Consider the following 22,618-nt stretch of genomic DNA (forward strand, 5'->3'; position numbering starts at 1 on the left):
AAATGGCCAAAGCTAGCCCATTTGTTTCTCTTTTGTGCAGTGCTGTAAGGGAAAGAATGTCACCTTGTGATGTGTCTCTTGTAAACCCTTCCATAAACTAAAGAAAGGCATTTAGTAATTCCAACATCACTTACAGCAAAATTGAAGTCTCTTATCTGATTTTGAAATAAAATAAGACTTGCATGATTGATATGATTAAAATGGAACCTGTTACTTAACCTGAAATATTGAGAGCTCAAAGATGTAGTTGCTGTCTTGTTAGGTCTCAAAATAGGTATTGTAAACTTACATAAATGGAACAACTGCCCAGCACATTACCTTCTCAAGAAAAGGATGCAATACTTGAAGGCAAAAATATTTAAGAAATAAATGCTGGTACCTTTCCACTTCTTGGAGGAGATCCTTACCTTTTTTTGGTAAAAAAGGAGATCCTTACCTAAGTATACGAGACCAGCACTTATATGTTGTAGGTGAAGATCCATACTCTTTTCCAAGTTGTAGAATGCAGACCACTGTGAGGCATTAGAAGTTGCTACAAGATTTTGTGCGCATGTATGTTTCCTGATGTGTTATTGAAGTTCCACATCACTTGACTTTCCTGTTCCTGTTTCTGTGAAGTTGCAAGGTTAATTTAAGGAGGAATTTGACATTTTCCGCTTTATCTTTTGTAGCTGAAAATACTAAATGGAATTGAATCTTAATCATTTTCTTTGATTTGTTTTTTGGAATCTCTACTACTTAAGGACTGTTGTTATATTGAAACAGAAACAATTCTTTTCTGTTATCTGAAAACTTTTGTCTGTCTAATGTTCTTACCAACATCAGTTTAATATTTAGGCATTCTCCATGTAACTTGAGCATTTATGAACATTTGTTCTTAGATGTTGGCTGCAATTTCATCTACATTATTTTCTTAGATATATTTAAGACAGCTAGTTTGTGAACTTACAGGTAATTTTCTTCTATCTGTTAGACCTTATATTTCTGATCATATAGAGAAGTTCGGAGAAATTGTTTCAATAGAGTGGTCAGAAGATCTGAAAGGAGGAAAAGCTGTTCGTCTTTCTGGAGTATTTGATAAGCTGAATTACAGATTCAGGAAGGCTTTTGGTGTTGAATCACTAAAATCTTTCTTCAGTACTCTGCATTGTCCCCTTGTTACTGAAGGTCAGCATGTCTCTAATCTGCATTTTTTGATTCGGACAATTGGAAGAGATGTGCCTGTAATGCAGCCAAATGTTGGTGGTGCTTCTGAGGCTAATACTTCACCAGTTGCCTTGCAAGTACAGAGGGAGATTTTCATATATCCAACAATTCAAGTTTATAATCTCTTGCAATCAGAAATAGTTGTCCTTTTGACTGAGAACCATCCAGGTAAGCCTGATGTTTCGATCAACTTTCTTTAAGGCTGTTATCTTTTTCAGTCTTGACTGTAAAAAGATGGAATAAGCTTTGCTGGTTGTTGCTTTACAGTCTTCACTGTACTTGCAGATCTATGCATGACTGGTGACTGTAAGAACATTGGGAAGCAAGCAGCTATTCCATGCGGATCAAGTTCTTATTTTTATGCAAATCCAGCCTTGATTTACTTTTCGGTTACTTTAACCGCATATGATTCAAAATGCGAACCAGTGAACAGTGGTGATTGGATTAAGAAGTTGCATAAACAGAAAAGCGAGGTCCACTATCTTGATATTGAGTTGGATTTTGGAGGCGGGAAATACTTTGCATCCTTAAGGCTGACACGTGCAGAGAGGGGCATATTAGAGGTGGCAAGAACTACCATTCCATGGTTTTGTTATATAAATATTATCTCTTTTTCATTACCCTAGTCAATTTCCTCAAACTTTTCAAAATATTGTTCATGAAATTTGTTCACGGAGATTGATATTTTGATTATTTAGCTGGATTAACTCAAGAGGTGAGGTCACTCTGCAGTTAACTCACTATAACATGCATGCAGGTTACTGTTTTCACGACTTATACACTGCAGAACAATACTGAACTTTTCTTGTTATGCTTTCCTTCCAATCAGAAGCCTTTTCCTTGGTAAGGTTATAATAGTTGATGCATGCGCTTCTTTATTTGGGTGGTTTCAGATAACATCTTAATATAATTGTGCAGGGTAGAATCTGGAAAGTATAGTTCCAACCTTCCTCCAGAGCTTGGTTGCTTCTTGCCTCCTAAGTCCACCAGGTCATGGTTTTTGAAGTAAGCATCAGAGACATAATTGCATGAACACAAGCTTATTTTTGTAAATGAATGCAGTTTTTCTCAGTTTTGTGAAGTCTTTCTTTCTTTCTTTCTTTCTTTTATTTAAGGATGGGCTGGGGTGTTCTTTCCATGGTTTTGATTTTTGAAGCTTATGGCTGTTGAAAAAACATTATAATTTTTTTCCCAAGGTTATGGCATCTTATTTGTCTACTATGACCAGATCCAATAAAGTACATTTCAAATCATTGAAAGAGAAAACATCGGGAGCATTTCTCGATCTGGATATGTTATCTGGCTTCACTGAGCTATCTGTGGAAGGTGAGGATGATAATGGGGTGAGTTGGATTGAAAAGCTAGGGGTGTCTGTACAGCCATTTAACCATGAACGATGTGTGCCATCACAAGTGGTATGCATTGTCCCAAGATATGTTATATCTAATGAATCCACGGAGGCCATCATGGTTCGCCAATGTTATCTGGAGGTCCTACTCTTTCTCTTTTAGGTTTCATTTATGAGAATTGTGTATTTTGCTTGTATAGTTTTTCTACACTGCACACAAATGGCACATTTTCACACTGACTGTTTATTTTATTAGGATGGTATGGATGGGATTACTACAGTAGAAGGCAAACAGAAAGTGACAGTACAAATGAGGAAAAATATGAGGAAAAGGAGAGACGTAAGTTTCTTTGATTCAATTCTTAGAAGACACAGTAATGGAAATGAGGATTGCCATACCTTTATCCAGTTTTGCATAAAAGAGAATGGATATAGTTGGTCTGGACCAATATGTGTTGCTTCACTTGGTCGATTTTTCTTGAAGTTCAAGCGATTTTCGGTTACACCTGCTGATCGATCAAATCCAACCACTTGGAAAGAAGATAAGTTGATGCAATTTGCTGCTGTCCATACTATACAAGAAAGTTCTAGTCTAGTTCTGCACTTCTATATGCCACCAGATGTTGCATTACCTTACCGCATAGAGAATTGCTTGTGCGGAATATCCATCATGTACTATCAAAAGGTTGTATTAGTATAACTATTTACAGTTGCATATAGGTAGGAGAAAAATAAAAGGATTAACTTTAATGAATATCTTTATACTCAAATGTTGTCTGGTTTTGTTGCTGCCGAACCTTTTCAGGACTTGATGGAATCAGATATCTTAGCATCTGGAAATTCAGTAGAGTATGCTTGGGATGACTTGAATTTGCCTCATAAGCTGGTTGTTGAAATTGTTGGTACGGGCTGCTTCCTCAATGTTTTCACATTATTTTGAGCAATAAATGGAACTGTTTGTCATTTGATATTTAATTCGTATAATTTGTTCTTGCTTCCTTCACTGAACTTTATTATTATATGCCCTCTTCATGTAGAGTCCTTTCAATTTTAGAGGACACATTCGTTGCATGAGTTTGAAGTGCAGAGGAAAAAAATTGGCCTAGCAGAAAACATGCCCGTTTTTCCAAAAGTTGTATTGACTAAAACAAAAATAAGACCAAATTATAGAGGTCTTACTTTAGCTTGAGGGCCAATTGTAGAAATTTGCTTATAGTTAATGGACGAAAACTAGATCTGCGAGTATAAGGTGCCTAGATTCTTAAGGAAGGGTCTAAGCATTAGAAAGAATACTGGACGCTTCCTAGATGCAAGTTGGGAGAAAAATATTTGTAAAAGAGCTAAAAGCAAGTTCATTTTTTTGGAGTTTTCAAAAATATTTAATTGGTAATCACTCTTTTTAAACTTTTTCTATAATTTTAAGTCTAATTTGATTTTTTTTGATATATTTTGATGTTTCTATGATTTCGGTTTAATCTAGATGATGTATCTTATTGCTTTAAAATGATACAAATTATAAAATGATTAGTGATATGTTGCACTCTACAATGAACAACATAAAATATTCTCAAAGCAAGTAGTGACGTAAAAATTAAAAAATATTATAATTAATTACATACATTTAAAGTCCAACATACATACCGATATTTAAAATTGGGTCAAGTGGCCATGCTTCTCGTAGATATCCAGATCATCAGCATAGTCAGGAGGCACATCAACTCACCCCTCTAATCAAGCGGCGTTGTAGTCTTGTATATTCATCCTATAAAAAATGCGCGCTGGGTTATAAGCACTTTCGGATCTCTCGTTGAAGCTCTGGTTCTGAGAGGTATCCTCTAGTCGATAATACTGTTGTGGAGGGGCCTATCCAAATATGCCAGTAGCAAAATTCGACTAGTAAGATACTCCGAGCTACGTAGGATAGTAGCCACCGAAAGATATCTCAGATACACTATATCTATATTCGTATCCGTATGGGTCATAAGTTGGCTATGGCTGTGGTAATAGGATCCAGTATACGACTCGAAACCTGATACGTCTATCGATCATATTCCACGTACGAGGTCATCTGCAACTGCATCGTGTCCTCCTGAATGACCTCGAGGAGCCATCTCCTATATGCAATTGTATCCTCGCGGGATCTACCAAATCGTGCACCGTAGTCCCTATCCTGTGTAGCATGCGTAAACTGAGACTCCCAGGTGAATTGAAGATCACGCTGTGGTTGTCTCATAAATAGTGGTCTCTTGTCCTGCACTCAATCTTTGGTCGACATATTTATGACCACCAGAACTGTCATTGCTGCTGCTCATGGTCTCTGAATCTGAGTATACTGACTCCTCGATACTCTCCATTAGGGCTGCAAGTGTTTTCTGTTTTTCTTTTTTGGTGTGTTGGGCAGCTGTCTTCTTATCCTTCGTACCTCTCTACCTGGCTATGCTAGGAGGATGTATATCGCCCTCCTGACCGAGTCAACCGGATAGCATAGTGGCCTCGTCTAAGCATCTCTCGACCATATCTCTAAGAGGATATCTCAGACAAGGAGTCATGTGGTGACTGGCTTCTCTGTGGCTGATCAGCTGGAAGGATGCGTGAAATATTGCTTTCAACCCATTGCCTTGCATTGACCCCAGCGTCGCTGGCTACGAAACTGGCCGGTCATGGAGGCGATCCTCACTCATCAAGCTCCGGCTCCTGTTGCTGGCGCACAAGCCATCCGATCATAGGATCATCCTCATCATCTACGAAAGCATGATCAATTGGATTGGTATACTTGAGCTTCACTTTCTTCTGAATGTACTTCAGCCTCAACCTCAGATTATAATGAATATTTACAAGATTGTTGAGGCGCTTTTGTGTCAAACGGTTTCTCTGCTTGTTGTGGATGAGGGCGAAGGTGGACCAATTGCGCTCACAGCCACTTAAGGAGACCGCCTAGGAGAAGATTCAGATAGCTAGCCTCTTAAGATTTTGCACGGACAGCCCAAAATGAATCCACCGTTCGGCTGCAAAAATATTGAAGAAAAATAGATATAAGATAGTACATATTAGTAACCATCTAACGCCAGGTAAATATCCTGATGTGTAACATACCTTGATTCATACTTTTTTTATGATAGTTGCCGAGACTCCAAGGTTGTCGCTGCCCTCTCTAAATCTTTTGGCGTGTAAAAAAAAACTGTATTGTACTATGTCAATAATAGAATATACCAGTTAACTTACGCATGTTACTTAAGTTAACTTACCTCTTCTAGGCATAGGGCTGTGACTTCTGGATCAGGCTCCATTTTGTAAATGACATTATGCAGAGCTGCTAGAAGTTCGGCATCCATATCGATTCCAGCTACGTTGTACTAGAATCGACGGTTTAGGTAGTATGTTGTACATAGAATTCGTTATTGTCTTAGTAAAATTATACAAGTACAGGAGTAGTCTAATTTTCAATGTTCTTGCTTATCTTCTAGATGCAAGTTCCTACACATATGGTAGTCCCACTGCCGCTCAATGATGCCGATGTATTCCTAGGCATGGGCTGGATCTGCCTCATGATCTGAGTCTTTGCCCTCTCTATCATGTGATATAGGAAGCCCAGCTGGGGGTACCTCTCGCTGTCCATGGCCCGAAGCACTTCATACAATGGTCTGGTAGCCTTCACTATCACAATGGCTCATTGCCAGAATGTTTGCCTCATCACCAAGTTCTCGGCATTGCTTCCTTCAGTGTCGGCCCTCACATATCTACTTTTTTGCCAAACGAGATGGACAAACATTTGAGGTAGGGCCTTTTTTTCTTAAGAATGCTATCAAGTGCAATATAGTTGGTAGTAAACCGTGTGACTTCTGATCTCAAGATCTCTCCTCCTACATACCTCCTTATCAGTGCAAAGGACCCACATATAGTTATAAATATATCTGATGTAAGTTTGGGTTGTCTCCACTGTCTACTGCACCCTATAAATCTTCGCGATGTCTATCAACATGAGATCAATACAATATGCAGTACATGGGGTCCAGAAAATATGTGGCTACTGCTCCATCAAAATCTCTCCAATGGCTTTATATTGTGGCTCATTATCTGTGATGACCTATACGATATTTTTCTTTTCTACCTAATCAATCACCTCCTCCATCAGTTTGAAGATGTACACGGCATTGTGCACCTGATTAGAAGCATCAACCGACTTGTGGAAGAAAGTCTTCGTATCACAGTATGTCAGAAAGTTGATTCTCTGCATGGTAGGAGTGGTCTAACCATCACACATCACACTCAGTCCATATGTGGGCCATTGCTTTTGTAGGAGGCAACTCATTTTTCTAACTTTTTACTGTTAAGAAGCTCATCGTAGATGTCCTTCGGGTCTGAAGGATCTACACCGGGACTGACAGCTTGTATGGCGGAAATGACAGACCTGGAGTACGTATTGTCTGTCACATTCGTTGGGATGTGGCTGAAGTGGAACCAAAATCCAGTAGCTCGCTATAGATCCTTCTTCTTATCCTTCTTCAGCATTGAGTTAATCCTCTGCTGTTTCGAATCTCTGCTAGGAAAGGTATGTGGATCTAAATCATGGATTGCTGTTGCTGGTGGAATCTCTCTGGATAACTTCTTTCTGCTACTAGCATAGATGCAATCCGGCCACTGCCTCTGCTGATGGCCTCTCTGATTAAGGTGGACCTGCTGAACTCTGGATCTATCCTACTGCTCGTAGAACCGAAGTGCGACTCATAGTACGAGGGCCCAAATCGAGCTTTATGCCTGCCACTTCATCATGCTATCATTGATCATCCAGGCTCGCTTGTATGGCAGCCTGTATCTGTGCCTCATCATCTGGAGCGGAGGCATCCTCTTCTTGGAGTAATAGAAAGGTGACTCTGCCGCTCGACGGTCCACCTTCGTCATTTTGGAAATCCTCTTCCTCGCTACTCTGAAATTAACGAAAGACTTTGTCATCAGCTGTCGAACCTCCTGTGAGCATTTCCGGTACAAAGATATGTCGGGGCAACCAACATCTAAGTGTTGCTTCAAACTGGTTATCTCTCTTTTGAACTCGGTGTTACACTAGTTACACTTTCAATGGAGGCGGCCCAAGAATATTTTTCATGATCCCAGCCAATATCACACTCTAGCTTCTTTTTACTTGATGGCTCTATTCCTGCAGATTTATCAAGTACGACAATTTATCAATTATTTAGAAATAACAAAATTTTGTTACGATGAAGATAATTTTTTTACCTTAGAAAATACATCTGATTTATCTAATACATAAATCTAATTTTTCATATTTTTTTAAATAGTTTATATATTTTTAATAATTTTTAAATTTAAAAAATATTTAAATATCATAAATTCAGAAAAATATGATTTCTACCTCAGAAATTACTTCTTAATTATGTAATCTGTACTACTAATTTTTCGTAATTTTTTGTATTATTTATATATTTTTTTGAGTTTAAAAATAATTTTTAATATTAATATTTAAAAAATTAATTTCAGCTCAGATCCATGTAGAACCCAACAATCGATGCTGCATATATTTTTTTACGTTCTCAGGCATGCATCAAAGGCTACTTGTTTCTCAATTTTTTTCAAATTTAGGCCTAAGCCATTGTGCATGATCGCATCAAAATTTGGATGAATGGACACCAAATTTTTATGGAGAGTTTGCATGCCCCTAAATACGTTTTTGATTTTAATTTATTTTTTTAAAAATATTTTTAACTCAAAAATATATTTTTAATTTTTAAAAATTATATATAATTCAAAAATAAAATTTTTTATGTCAATATGTAGATCATCTACAGATCTACAACATATACAAAAATTAAGCCCAAATTGAAAATTATGGTATGATCTTTCTTTATTTTGTAATTTTTGAGCTATTTTTTCAAGCACCCTCCAAAAAAGAGAAAATGAGATGGAAGAGAGAAAGCACACCTTATGTAACCTTAGATCTTCCTTTTGATAGTCTGAATCAGTGTTGTTTTTGGAGTATTTCGGAAAGAAAAGCGGTGGAGAGAGTCGCTGCTTTCAAATGCTGTTCCGGAAGGCCTTCCCAACAGCCACTTGATGCTTTAAAAGCATCAGATGGCTCCATAGTGTCAACGCTCCACCGCTTTCAAATGGTGTTGGGAAGGCCTTTTCAGGCCTTTCCAACAGCCACCTAATGTTTTAAAAGCATCAGGTGGCTCCACAGTGTCAATCCGATTCGGAACTGGATTGACTCGGTGCGAACCGGTTTGCACTGAACTGACCGGTTTTAGTCGGTAAGGGACCAATTCCGACCAATTCGGTAGGGTTCCGGCTGGTGTGGGGCCAAACTGAAATTATCAGGCGAACCGACTCAGTTGCGCACCGAGTCGGCTCGGCACTGCCCGAATCGGGCGGTTTGGCCCGGTTCAGCAGACCATGGCTAAAAGCTTTACATAATGAAAGGCAAAGTCAGGACAACCATGGCCCGGTTCTAAGTTCTAAATGACAACCATTATTTGGTGTATTTGGCTTTCTAACCACTCCGAGCTATCATTCTAAGAACACATTGAATCAGAGACTGACATGGATAGTTGATTATGTAGTTTCTTAAGCAATTGTGATAGAAAATTTTTCAAGAGTCTAACTCAAGGTCTGTGGAACTGTCCCGAACCACCGGATTCGGGGCGTCTCGGGTCATACTGGCGACGGACCGGGACGGTTCTACCATTGAAACCGAGACGCCTCGCCGGAAGGGAAGAAGGAGAAGAGGAAGAGAGAGAGAGCAGGGAAGGGAGGGAGAGAGAGAGAGAGGAAGGAAGAGAGGCCGACCAGCCTCTTTTGTCTCTCCTCTCCCTCCCCCTCCCTACCCCCCTCTCTTCCCCTCTCGTTCTCCTTCTCCTCCATCGTAGAAGATGTGTCGGTACGGGCTCGGCACGGCATAGCACGGGCCTGTACCGACTTGTCCCACCTGGCAACTGATACGGTGCTTAATACCAGTTCCACCGTCCTTAGTCTAACTAGTTCATTTTTTATAATTTTAGAGTAATTGAGGGTTGAGCTTATTCTCAAACAACTTGATTTATGATCATAGGTTTGATTTCCTTATTAATATTTTTGTTAATATTATTTTTGTAAAATACTGAATTGCTTGTTTCACTTCTGTAGATATGCATCTTTTGCGTGAAATAAACATTGACAAGGTGACTGCGTGGAAACCATTGTTTAAGATGAGACAAAATAAAGGGTTGGCTTTGCAATTACCAATGGATAAGAGATATGGTCTTGAAAGAAAACCTTCTGATGAATCACATGGACTAAGAGTCTTTAAGGTGGGGTATGAGGTGTATGCAGATGGACTCTGTAGGGTACTACGAATTTGTGAGCTTGCTGACAGTTACAGAGAAGAGAAGATGCTTCAGCCTTGTGCAACTTTTCAGTTGAGAATTTCATATTTTGCGGTGCATTTTCTTGACAGCAGCAAACAGGTTTGCCTCTTCATACATCTCAGCCATTTCAATGGGAGAACTGGAGAAGCTTGTGACCGTACACTTGTTTTATAACCATATATTGTTATACCTTTTATTGACTAAAATACCATTTGTAGGGTTCCAATATAGCCAAAAAAAGGAGAACAAAACACAGGTTTGAGAAATCTCTAGAATCCTAATCTAGAAAGAATTCTAGGATCTCAATTTATGGATTTAGAAAATCTTCAGAACCCCTGTTCAAGGGTGAGAATTCCAATTTAAGGAATTCCCAGAATATCACAACATATAATTAAAAAAAAACATGAATGGAAGAAAGCCTGTTTTTGGGAGTACCAGAGTCATGCTTTTGTTCACATGCATAGCACGTGCATGGCACTAGTTTTGTTTTATGGCACTTGTAGCAACCATTGATGCCAAGTTGCTTGATTCTTAGACTTTTATGAGTGGCCAACATATTAGATATTCTTAACTTTATTTTTAATTATTTATCTTAGTCTATATTTAATTTTCTCTGTATCGAACAAAGAAAAAGAATTGTTGTTTAAGAATTTTTAAGAATAAGTTATCAATTCATTCGATTTTTTGGATTGTTGTATAACACTTTTTGTTTAAAAGATACGCATGTTCAACTCTCACTTTGTCATACAACAAAACAACAAGGTAAGCTTTTCCATATTCATATTTATGAACAGAGTATCAGCTTCATTGTTCAGAAGTTCATTTGAATTGTTTATTCTATATGAGACTTTTGTATTCATTTTCTGCCCATAAATGTATCTCATGCATATTTTTGTTAGGTTTCCTGCAGAAACCTCTTTCCAAATTGTCTTTTTGTTATTGGTGTGCGTGTCTAAACCTATTCTAGGAGTGTTCCACAAGAGTTGTTATGTGATTTATCTCAGGTTCACCTATCTCAGTCATTTTGATTTTGATTTAACTAACCAAACAGAAAGGTGTAACACTAGTAAAACTTTTCTACGGTACGATGAGCCAACCTTGTAATCAGCCTAAGTGCAGTTCTAATAAAAATCTTGTGTTACATCTCATTTGTCCCCTAGACATTTTTCTGCCATTCCTTTCGTTGAGTGTGCAAGCAATTTCAAATTTGTGGCATTTTATTTGTTTACACTTGCAGAAGGAAGCAGATACGAGTGATTTGCAAACATATTCCACGATTATAGTTGCAAGGCTTGGAAATTCCATGCTGGATTTGTTGACCACAGATCAGTATAAATATTACCGTGCAAGAATTCAGGTACTTTATGACATTTGAGAAGCTACAGGAAATTTTGGAGTCTTCCTCATATCTCTGATGATGTTATGTAATAAACATAAGAATTGGATTAAACTGTTTATAGCGTTCTCTGTCTCTCTCTCCCCCCTCTCTCTCCCCCCCTCTCTCCCTCACACACACACATGCACGCACGTGTGCGCATGCACTTGCTTGCTCACTTACTCATATTACTGATCCTATTAACAATGCAGTCAATAAATGTGGATGAAAAATGGCAAGGAGCTCCATTCGCATCAATGGTTCGAAAGAGCCAGCTACATGATTCTGGCTCAAATGAGAACATCCTTAAAATTGTTTTCATCCTATGTTCAACCAATTCTAGTGTTAAACAAGTCAAATACTCCTCCATCATTCTGCAGGTATATACTAAATGGTAATGAGGTATTTTTAGGTTTAGGTTTCTACATGATATTCTGTTCTTCTGGCCTTCAAATTCATGATTACATGCATTTAGTAGAGGCCTAAGCTACAGATTCAGATATGCATAATGGCATATCATTTTCTACACACCATCTAAATCATATCATACTAGCTGGCTAAGACATTGCATTTATTTTACAGCCTATTGATTTGAAAGTTGATGAAGAAACATTGATGAGGCTTGTCCCATTTTGGAGAACCTCTCTCAGCGATTCTAGAACACAGAGCCAGCAATACTACTTTAAGCACTTTGAGATCCACCCAATTAAGGTATGCTTCGGCTTTACCTTTCGATATCAATGCAGTTACAAGTGAATATGCTTATGTTTCTGCTGGTGGTTAGAATTGGCATCCTGACCTAGATTTCTATCTCTTTTAAGATCATAGCAAGCTTTCTTCCAGGGAGTCCATATGCGAGTTATAGCTCAGCTCAAGAGACTTTGAGATCGTTACTGCACAGTGTTATAAAGGTGCTGCAAAAAGTTCTTGATGAGATTGTCATCGTCATCATCATTTTTTTGTGAATAGAGCACACCCTCATATGTGTGTGTATGCTTGCACACATCTATATCTACATGTTTACATATATATGAGGCAAAAGAGCTTCCATAAAAAGAAAGGTTTACATTATGGGCAGCCTCCCATGGGTTCCTTTGAATGAGTGAAGAGGGAGTATGACAGAAAGCTATGCTACATTATTGTTCTGTTTGAGCTCCCTCTGCACACCTGGTAAATAAGTTGATTTCCCCTCTTTTGAAGGCCCTGCCCTTGTCTCTGCTGTAGAAAGATTTTTCTGTCTCTGGAGTCCTTGCACCTGTTGATCAAACAGTATCGACTGAAAGACCCCAAGCTGAAGCAACTCAGGGTTTTTCTTTTATGTAGGTGCCTGCAGTTAATAACAAAGTTGTAGAACTAAATGGGGTCCTCCTTACTCATGCCTTAGTTACATTCCGTGAGTTGCTCATAAAATGTGCACAACATTATTCATGGTAAGTTCTTGACATTTTATCTGCCTTACTTTCATAATATTTGTTTGGTCATTTGGTCATAGCCCGAGGCAAAATATCTTATGATTTTCTAGGTATGTTATAAGGGCTGTCTACATAGCAAAGGGAAGCCCATTGCTTCCACCGGCTTTTGCCTCAATATTTGATGACACTGCTTCATCCTCTCTTGATGTTTTCTTCGATCCTTCTGATGGCTCAATCAGTCTTCCTGGACTTACTTTAGGTAAGTAGCTCTAACATATTGGTTTTCTAATTGGTCAGTTACTTGCATATCGAACATGGAGACTGCAACATTCACATCTCAGTCTCATAAAACTCATGACAAAAACAAACAATTGGAAGCATTAAAATCCTCCGCATTTGTATGTTCAATAACTCAACCTTTAAAAGAGATACAGAAGAATCTATTATCACTTTTTTGTATAGGTTGTATCATATCTTATTCTGTACAGCAATCTGGACGATTTTTTTCCTATAAACGAAGTCAAATAGCCCCAGTTAACTAAAACTAATCCTTCACAAGTTAGACGACAGAAGTACTTTTGATCCATCACCCAGAATTTAGACCAATTTCTTATGGTCACAGTGAAAGAATAACCAAATATTACTAACATTAGAGTATTTGGATTGGAATAAGCTTTTGTATAAGCTGTTATCTGTCTAATTTGGATGAGTATATACCGTATTAAGCCCCCCAAAAGAGGAAGGCAGTTCTCTGTATTCTTGATAGAATTTTACATTTATACCGTCCAAAATCTCCCTACATGTTCTTCAAAGTAATTTAACTCAATAATCCACAAAACTGTAGACATAAAATCTTTGCTTAGTTTCAAAACTAACTAAAGAAAATGTGATGGAGGACTAAATTACCTTCTCCTTTCATGGAAAGATCACACTTCAATTGATGCAGTTAGCTTGTCTTGGAAGTCCAATAGTTACTACGAATAGGTGCTTTTAATTTTGCATGGCTTTCCATCTTTTCTGGAAAGCGATTATAGATAATGGAATCCTTATAAACCTTTGTAGATGATACAGTGATTAATCAAACCATTTTTTTCTTTTGGCTTAAAAGAAGTTTGAAAGGCTGAGCATTTTTTGTAGCTAGCTGACATGAACAAATATGATTTTGTTGGTCTTGAATATTGAACCTTAAATGCTCCACCTTCTCAATTTGATATGAAACTGTTCTTGTTTTCCTTCTTTGATCAGCATCAAACTAGAAAATTGTACTGAAATGTTTTTAATAAATTACTGTAGCATGAATGCTTGAATGTTAAGTGATTCTATGAAACTATCAGGGAACTCAGTTCTATATTGAAAAGATTAATCCATGCAAGTGAAATAATACTATATTATTAAATAACTTTCTTGTTAACATCGCAATATACTTGTATCATTTGTTTTTCCTCCCACAGTACTCGGTGATCTGTGCTTTCTACTTTTTGTATAGGCATGTTCAAATTCATCAGTAAATGTATCGACTCTAAGGGCTTTTCAGGGACAAAACGTTATTTTGGAGATCTGGGAAAAACTGTAAGCTTAACTGTTGTAATTTATAGAATACTAAGCTATGATATGCTACTGAATGATAATTACATTGCATGATGTTCTCTGCAGATCAAGATGGCAGGTTCAAATGCTCTTTTTGCTGCTGTTACTGAAATTTCAGACAGTGTACTGAGAGGAGCAGAGACAAATGGTTTTAGTGGCATGGTAACGCTCAAGCTATCTTTGCAATGAATAGTTCTTGTTTGTATGCGAAAACCACATGAACGATTATTAATATGGGATTCTCCACCCTTTTCTAATGCTTTGGATGGATGATTTGGTTTCGTTAAGGTTAATGGTTTACACCAAGGTATCCTGAGATTGGCTATGGAGCCTTCCTTGTTAGGAGCTGCTGTAATGGAGGGTGGTCCAAACAGAAAAATTAAACTTGATCGTAGTCCGGGAGTTGATGAGGTAACCTTTGCTGTTGTTGCCTGATCAGATATAAGTGCTCAGAGTTTTGAATACGTGATAAACAACGGAAAAACAATTTACTTCTTTTAGGACTCATGATTTACTGGTATCAAATCTCATGCAGCTGTATATTGAAGGCTACCTACAGGCTATGTTGGATGTGATGTACAAACAAGAATATCTTCGTGTGAGGGTGATTGATGACCAGGTAATTATTTAACTAGTCACTTTTATCTCATCATATACTTGATATATTGTATAGCTAATCAGTTTTATCTCAACATCTATTTAATGCCTTGATAATAAACAATACTCCGGTTACCAGTTTTCTGGAACATGGACCAATTGCTTGAATTTCTAGGGAACTTGATTTGCTTGCCATTATTAAAACTAAATGAATAACACTACTTACATATTCTTTGGATATATGCAAAATTTATATAATAGGGGTCGTGTCAAATGTTGTTCCACACTTTGGATGGGTTACTATGTACATATACTGAGATTCTACATTTTATGTATTAGAAATGTAGTGTTAGTTGAGGTATTTCTAAATCCCAGTGTGTAATTTTGCCAGTGATCAGCGAAATTGCAACCTCTTCTTTCTTTACTCAGCTGGTTAGTATTTGGACAGGTCTAGTATGCAAAAATTCTTCGATGGTCCAAATCTTGGTTCATATGGATCAAAATTCAGTGTCAAAGGAAATGAGTTCTTTTTTTGTCTCACTTCGGAGGACTTCACAAGTTATCAAATTATAAATGGAAAGAAAAAGAAATGAACACCCAAGAGAAGAATTAATTGAAGAAAGTAGGCAGACTAGCCCTCACTAGATTTGAAGTCATATATCTTTAAAATACCAAGATAATTATGAAAACCAACATAAACTCTAGAGCAAGTTGCACCTCTGCTTTAGAGAGGACAAGACCCTAAAGCTGGCCATGCCTTCACGCTAGAGGTCAAAAGAAAAGACATAATTACAGTAGAGAGGCTTAGAAGCTATGTCCATGTCCATATGTGGGGTGTGTATGTCGTCGTAGTATAAGGGAGAGACCCACATACAGATTTGTTGATCTTATTATAATAGAGGAGAGTAGTTAATTCTAGAAATAACTTCCCTTGGATAGTCTTTAACACAAAGTAACTCCTTATAGTGGTTTCTGTTAGTTTTCACTGTAAGTAACTCCTTTTAATGATTATTTCCATGAACAACTAAGTTTTGTTGCATGACCTATTGCATGAATGGCAAGTGGTAAATTATGATCGTTCCAAGTGTCAAGGACTCAAGATACAACTAAATGAATAATTTAACCAAATCTTGGTTGATTCATTATTATTGACTATTTACTATAGTTGTTCAATTATCAGTTTATTTGGGTATAAATATTTTCATATCTACTTCTTGTTCGGAGGTCCTTTTCTTTATAATAATAACCTAAGTTATCCACTATGAATGATGCACCATTAACTTATCTGTTCATAATGTCTGTTGTCACTAATGCATGGTTTAAAATTAAATACCGACCACATTGTCCCTGTACCAGCAGGGTGCCTGTAACCTGGGGTGGGGCACTCCTTAGTTTTGGCCACTATTTCATCTAAAAAAACTATTCTGCTAGTTTTCCACTATTTCATCTTGACAATCTTTGGTATTATTCATTACTCCGTTGATTTAATGTAAACTAATAATATTCCAATTTTTAATGCACAAAGACAGTTGTTCAATGTGTTCTCATAATAAGTTATTGTGAAAGTATGTATTACAGAAGATATGCTATTCTGCAATAATTTTGTTGTGTAGTGCGTAATGATCTGGGCTGAGCATTAAAAAAAAAGAAGCAGCAGCCATAAAAGTTGGCAATGGTAGACAATCAGATGAAATATATGTTCATATGCATGGTCTGCCGTACTGGTCGGTATGGGCCGGTACCGGACCCTACCTGTATGGTACAGCTACATATTTCGGTACTGAACCGTACTGGCTAGTACCGGCGCGTACCGGCGCGTACCGACCAGTCCGTACCGGCTCCATTTTTTTTTTGGCTTTTAGCCCATCGGTACAGTACCGGTTTGGCTCGGTTTGGTTCGGTACCGTACCGGTACTGATGCCCACCGGTACGTCGGTACAGTCGGTACCGCGTACCTTGTTCATATGTTTATATTGTTGTAGTTTTGGATTTCATTTTGCTAATACTGTTTCTCTAAAGTGGACAACTGTGTACAATCTGAGCGGAGCTTAACCTTCGTCCATAAATTGCCTAACTAAGATCGTACCCTTCATTGGCACTGTTTCAATTAGGAAGAAAATATGTTGCACAAAGTCTTCCAATTACTTTAATTGCCAGCAAATTAGGGCTTAGGGACATGTTACATGCTTCATATTGATACATAAGCACTCATGATGTTTCTCCATTCCTAGAAATTTCTATTCTAGCATTATATTGTTTTTGAGATAATATCGATAAATCTACTTGCCTAGCAGGTTATCCTCAAAAACCTTCCCCCAAACAGTTCTATCATAAATGAAATTGAGGAAAACGTGAAGAGCTTTCTTGTGAGCAAGGCATTGTTGACAGGAGATATTTCAACAGCTTCTCGTCCTTTGCGCCATCTACGAAGCGAAAGTGTAAGTTTCCTTATTATTTCTGAGTTGCTTTGTCTTCTTAGGAGCATCTTCCAGAGTCCTTTGTGTGCTATTTGAAATAATTGCTAGAGGTAGGCATTAGATGCAACTAATCCACATATATATTTTAAATATACTCATTCCTTCAAGTGTCCATATTTTCTGGTCAAGCATAAATATTAGAAAGCCTGACACCTGACAGTTCAAGGCAATGACTATCAGAATAAGGGAGATTAAATTTAACAATTGAATTTTACCTGTTTTTTTGAATGAAAAAGATGAAATAGGAAAGGTGAAACCTGGAAACAGTGTTGTCAGTTATTCAAATCACTAGAAAACAGTTTGCATTTACTCGAAATTTGGCATGATAAAAGTTGCTCAATATTCACGCCTTGGTTCAAGACTGTTGCTTAAGCTCAGAAACAGTAACTAAAAGTAGCGAAGTCAAGCAATGGCAGTCCTAGTTAGTCAGTTAGTTAACGTCAAAATAAATACTTGCATGTGGTATATATAAATCAGCATCTGCTGTGTATCGTGGATCTCAGTCTAATAGCTGCAGTGACATCAATCTTTATGTTTTATTGTGCACTCAAGCATGACCTGTATTTTTGTTGTGGGTAAGAAACTTAATATGGAATAGAATAGATCTAACCGATGACATAAATTCTCCAAGACAATGTAGTTTTGGAAGGAAAAAATCAGTTTTGATTTTTTTAGAAGTATTTTTGGATATATTTCTAGGTGAATTTTTGATGGACCCAGAAGGTTTATGATTGCTTGATTTTAATAGAAGTTAGGGGCTAATAGTGACATATGTTTATAAAAATGAGTCTTCTTGATGCAGTGAAGTTCTAGATCAATTAGGAGTCCTACTGCGAGTCTACTTCTATAATTTATGGGTTGTATTAAATGAGTCTAAGGTTTGCCATACCGACCGATCCATACGGACCATACCATACCGATAATGTACCGGTATAATTGTGAGATTCGGTATAGTATATGAGTTGAACCGGTCGAAACAAAGCAGCTGCCCTATACGATAGCTACCACTCAAGACTAGGTGTGTACCATACTGCACGGACCCATACTGTCTATTTCGGATGGTACTATGATAAAAAATGAGAAAAAGAGGTCGGAAGCTGTCTCAATAAGAGGTGCATACTGTGCCGACTACCGATTATACTGTACTAAAGTGGTAATGTACCAGTTTATTGACCATATGACAAGCTCTAAAGATAGACATAAGGCAGGGAAAATACTTTGTCAGTTTATTGACCAGATGCCTTTATTTTCAGAGTGGTGGAAGCCTTGAGCAGATACTTTCTTGATGCCTTATTGTTCAGCTTTGTACTAGTCCGCTTGACTTTGAGACCTAGCCTTAAGATTATAGAGGCCTTAGTGAGAGATTGAGCCAAGTCTGAGAAGGGCTTGGCTTGCTAAACTCAGCTTACTTACAACTCCACATGGAAGTTATATTTTATCTGATGGTTATGGAAGAAAATCAGTTTTTGGCTGGTAAACTGCAGTAACTCTCAAATAAGTAATAGTCATTTGAAACTTGGTGATCAGACAGAAGGGCTTGAGATTAATGGAAGGATGTAAAATGTGACTTACTTTTTATACACACATTCCGACGTCTTTAGAAATCTCTTTCTTATTGTTGGATTTTTTATTAGGTATTTTAGTCAATTAAATCAATGTATTTTAGTTATTTTCTTAATGTATTTCACCTTGCTAGGGAAATTCTATTCGTTTGCTTCTTCTTACCCTTTTGTCATTGGCACTCCTAATTTTTATATAGTTTGAGTGTGTGAACTGAATTCACAGTATGGAATTTGAGCACTTTCTCTTAATCAGTTTCACCTTGTATTTTTTCCTAGTCAGCAAATTTGTTTCACCAAATTGGTCTTTGATTTTGACTCGTCTTAATTTGATTCGACTTATTAAGACACTGCATTATGCTGGAAATTTCCAACCAAAAAAATCCTAAAACATGACTTGAGGCTAATTCTTGGTTGACTTATTATATTTTAAACATCCATGAATTTTTGCGCCTACTTTGATAGGTGAATCCCACTTCAAATTATTACTATGACAACTGGGCAACATAAATTTGAATTTATGTAAAAACTATAACATGAAATAGGGATCTTCCTACCTTATGAGTTTGGCCATTTTAAATTCTTTTAGTTACTCCTAGGATCTCTAACTAGGTATAAAAGCAGCCAATCTGAACTTTAAACTAATCACTATGCAGTTTATTAACTAAATTTGATGAAATAAATGTTTAGGAGCTTGAGAAATCTGATTATTTTGTTTTTTCGGGTTTTAATTTTTCTAAGATGTGCCTAAAATGAGACACCATGCCCGAAACATACCTTAGGATCTAATTTTGATTTCTTGTATGAGGTAAGGTAAGCCGAATTGACCCAAACCTAATGGTTCGGCCTGTACCAAGCTGAACCGATGCCAATCCGGGATGGTTTGGCTATGTGGGTCAGTTCAGGCATACAAGATGCTCGATCGGTCTCTATGACGTTATTCACTTGAGAGAATGTTCGAGAACCACTCTTCGCCCTCTCGCATTTTCTCTCCATCCTCTCGCCCACTTTCTCCTCTCTCTCCACCTTGCCAGGGCTTAGGGCTGGAAGTGGGCCGGGCCTGGCAGGCCACACTCCTACCTGACCTTGACTCGAAATTTTTCTTTTAAGCTTCAGGTCATGCTTAAGCTTGAATTTTTTTCGAAAACTCAGGCCCGAGCCTAATTGGGCCAGCTCAATAGGACTCAACATTATCCCATTGTATAACATCATGTTCATCCAGGCCCCGACGATAGAGGAGAGAGATCATGGTACCTCTTAAATGAAATTGCAGTAGGTCGATGATAGGGGGGCCGGGGGCTCCTTTTCATGACTTCGCCTTGCTTGGACGGTTGACGACTGCCACTGGTGACCGGCGAACAGGGATGATGGACAAACTTCAGGAAAGACCGACCGGCGATTGGCTATGAGGGACTAGCAGATTGAATTTTGGTGGCTGGCGGCGGAGGCGATGATAGGAATCGAGGACGAGAAGTGAAGAACGGTGAAGGAGAACCCTAGGCTCCGAATTGGATTTGGTCGATCGATCAAGAATCTAGATTTGAGAGTTTGGGAGAATAACCAAATAAGAGAAGAAGCCCTGCGGTTAGTGAAGTAGCGAACCCACCCATCGCTCGATTAAGCCCATTTTGAAACGAGCCTAAATGTTTGAATTGGGTTGTGTTTAGGCCTGCATTTGGGCTCCAAATCGGGCCTCATCCAGGCTCGGGCTCAGGCTCGAGCTGGGCCAATGATATACCCGAGCCCGGTCCGAAAGAAAAATGGGCTTGATAATTTAACCCAAATCCGGCCTAAAATTGGTCGGGCGTAGCCTGTAGCCTAGCTCGTGGTAGGCCCGACCCATTGGGCTTTAGGCTGGCCCAAGCCCATTTCCAGCCCTACCAACCTTTCTCTATCAGGTCATCGCAAGGCTTTGCTCCCCTGCTCATCGATCATTGTGCTTGACATCTCCATCGGGTCACGGTAAGGCATCCCTCCCCCTCTCATTGATTATTGCCCTTGGCATCTCCATCGGGTCACGTAAGACTTCCCTCCCCCTCTCCTCATCGATCGTCGCCCAAGGCATCTTTGTCGGATCGCGGTATGGCTTCCCTCCCCCTTTCCTCGTCGATTGTTGCCCTCGGCATCTCCGTTGGGTCACTATAAGGCTTCCCTCTCTCTCCTCGTCGATTGTCGCCCTCAAAACCATGCCCCCATCGCCGGTGGTAAGACTTCAAGAAGGTCTCTCTCTCTCTCTCTCTTTGTCAGGTCATAGTAAAATCTTCTCCCCCTCCTCCCTCTCCCTCTCTCTCTCCCTCCTTCCTCTCCCTTCCTCTCTCTCTCTTCTTCCCTCTCCTCCTCCCCTCCTCTCTCCATTTTTTGGTACACTCTAGCATGGCACGATATGGACCTGTACCGTACCATACCAATAGCCGACCAGTACGGGTCACTGTACTGATTCGACAAATCTTGTTAAGGAAATAATGGTAAAATTATGTAGCAAGAATCTAGGTGGCATAATATGGAGTAGTTTTTTTAATGGCTTTATATTTTCTTAAACATGTTCTCATTAAGAAATCTAGTTACCATGCAAAGGGTTGTCAGTCTCCCAAAGGTCTGGCAGTTTTCTCCATGAAGTACAAGTGACCACGCTTTTCAAGTCATCTTTGAGAGGTATAGCAGAAGCATTGTTTAGCTTTTTTTCACTCAAGAGACTTCTATAATAGTTCTATCATTAAGAAATCTAGATCACATGCTACTAGAACCCACCCCTTTAGTATATACGAGATTAACTAAACGCTCGAGATTTCATCTATAAGCAATATAGAAATTCAGTTTCAAGAATCATCTAATTCACATTTATACTTGGTGTCTGAACCTATTTCATTTGAAGCCGTCCAATTTCTATCATGACTAAGAGCAGTTGACTGGCATTATTCATGTGCTAAAATATGCTGCAGGAGTGGAAACTTGGGCCGACAGTGTTGACGTTGTGCGAACACTTGTTTGTGAGCCTTGCAATTCAGATGTTGCGAAAGCATGCGAACAAATTTTTGGTTAACATCAGATGGAATGTAAAAGCAGGTGGAGATAGAGGTGAGGCATCTTCTGATGAGAGCCAAGCAAAGCCTAGTAGGACGTGGGCAGTTGGTAAGTTTCTTTTGTCAGGTATGATTGCTTACCTAGATGGGCGGTTGTGCCGGCACATACCCAATCCAATTGCAAGGCGAATTGTAAGCGGATTCTTGTTGAGTTTTCTTCAAAAAGATAATGAATAAGCTTTCAAAGTTTCTATCCTCGCTTTAGGAGGGCAATGTGGTGCATATGAATAGAAATCAAAAACAATAAAGAGGAAAAGGTGAAAGGATTTGAACTTTCACACTAATGTTGAAAGAGCAGCTTACCATAAAAATAGTGGTTTTATGGTAGGACAGTTTTGAGAATGCATATCTTATATTTTATCTTTGATTCTTCCAAACCTGCAACGAAAGAATCAGAAGCGCCTGCTTGTGAGGCAAGAGCTTTTGTTAATAAGTGGCCTTTTATCACAGATAACCCTTCACCAAAAACAAAATTTGTTCTAATGTTTTTTCATTCTTTTCCCATTTGCAAATATCTGCCATTTGAAATCCTGTCAACACCAGTGTTCCATTTCCATTGGTCTCTAGCACCATTGCCAATCTCGTTTCTCACTCTGGTAATTGATATTTAACTTTACGATTT

General features: G+C 38.4%; 1 protein-coding gene across 8 annotated transcripts in view; it reads left to right on the plus strand.

Moving 5' to 3' along the window:
• Positions 1-22,244, plus strand: part of LOC103709193 (vacuolar protein sorting-associated protein, putative (DUF1162)) — a 45,992-nt gene extending 23,748 nt beyond the window's left edge. For 4 of the 8 annotated variants that reach the window (XM_088719372.1, XM_039114341.2, XM_039114342.2 and 1 more), the window contains 20 exons: positions 952-1,374; positions 1,492-1,769; positions 1,964-2,049; positions 2,125-2,211; positions 2,435-2,696; positions 2,811-3,239; positions 3,360-3,456; positions 9,689-10,008; positions 11,147-11,266; positions 11,497-11,664; positions 11,867-11,995; positions 12,106-12,195; positions 12,608-12,714; positions 12,807-12,955; positions 14,183-14,265; positions 14,350-14,445; positions 14,572-14,694; positions 14,819-14,902; positions 17,175-17,318; positions 21,856-22,244. In XM_088719372.1, coding sequence (XP_088575498.1) covers positions 952-1,374; positions 1,492-1,769; positions 1,964-2,049; positions 2,125-2,211; positions 2,435-2,696; positions 2,811-3,239; positions 3,360-3,456; positions 9,689-10,008; positions 11,147-11,266; positions 11,497-11,664; positions 11,867-11,995; positions 12,106-12,195; positions 12,608-12,714; positions 12,807-12,955; positions 14,183-14,265; positions 14,350-14,445; positions 14,572-14,694; positions 14,819-14,902; positions 17,175-17,318; positions 21,856-22,173 — 3,593 coding nt within the window. In that variant the 3' untranslated portion in view covers positions 22,174-22,244. Of the gene's footprint in view, positions 1-951; positions 1,375-1,491; positions 1,770-1,963; positions 2,050-2,124; positions 2,212-2,434; positions 2,697-2,810; positions 3,240-3,359; positions 3,457-9,688; positions 10,009-11,146; positions 11,267-11,496; positions 11,665-11,866; positions 11,996-12,105; positions 12,455-12,607; positions 12,715-12,806; positions 12,956-14,182; positions 14,266-14,349; positions 14,446-14,571; positions 14,695-14,818; positions 14,903-17,174; positions 17,319-21,855 lie in introns of all 8 variants that reach the window. The other 4 variants (XR_005506444.2, XR_015976879.1, XR_015976878.1 and 1 more) reach the window with 2 other exon arrangements.
• The last annotated feature ends 374 nt before the right edge of the window (positions 22,245-22,618 follow it).

This window comes from Phoenix dactylifera, chromosome 1 (assembly GCF_051530095.1).
Source record: "Phoenix dactylifera cultivar Ajwa chromosome 1, Ajwa_hap1_PhDact_Kaust_v1.1, whole genome shotgun sequence".
NCBI classification, from domain to species: Eukaryota; Viridiplantae; Streptophyta; class Magnoliopsida; order Arecales; family Arecaceae; genus Phoenix; species Phoenix dactylifera.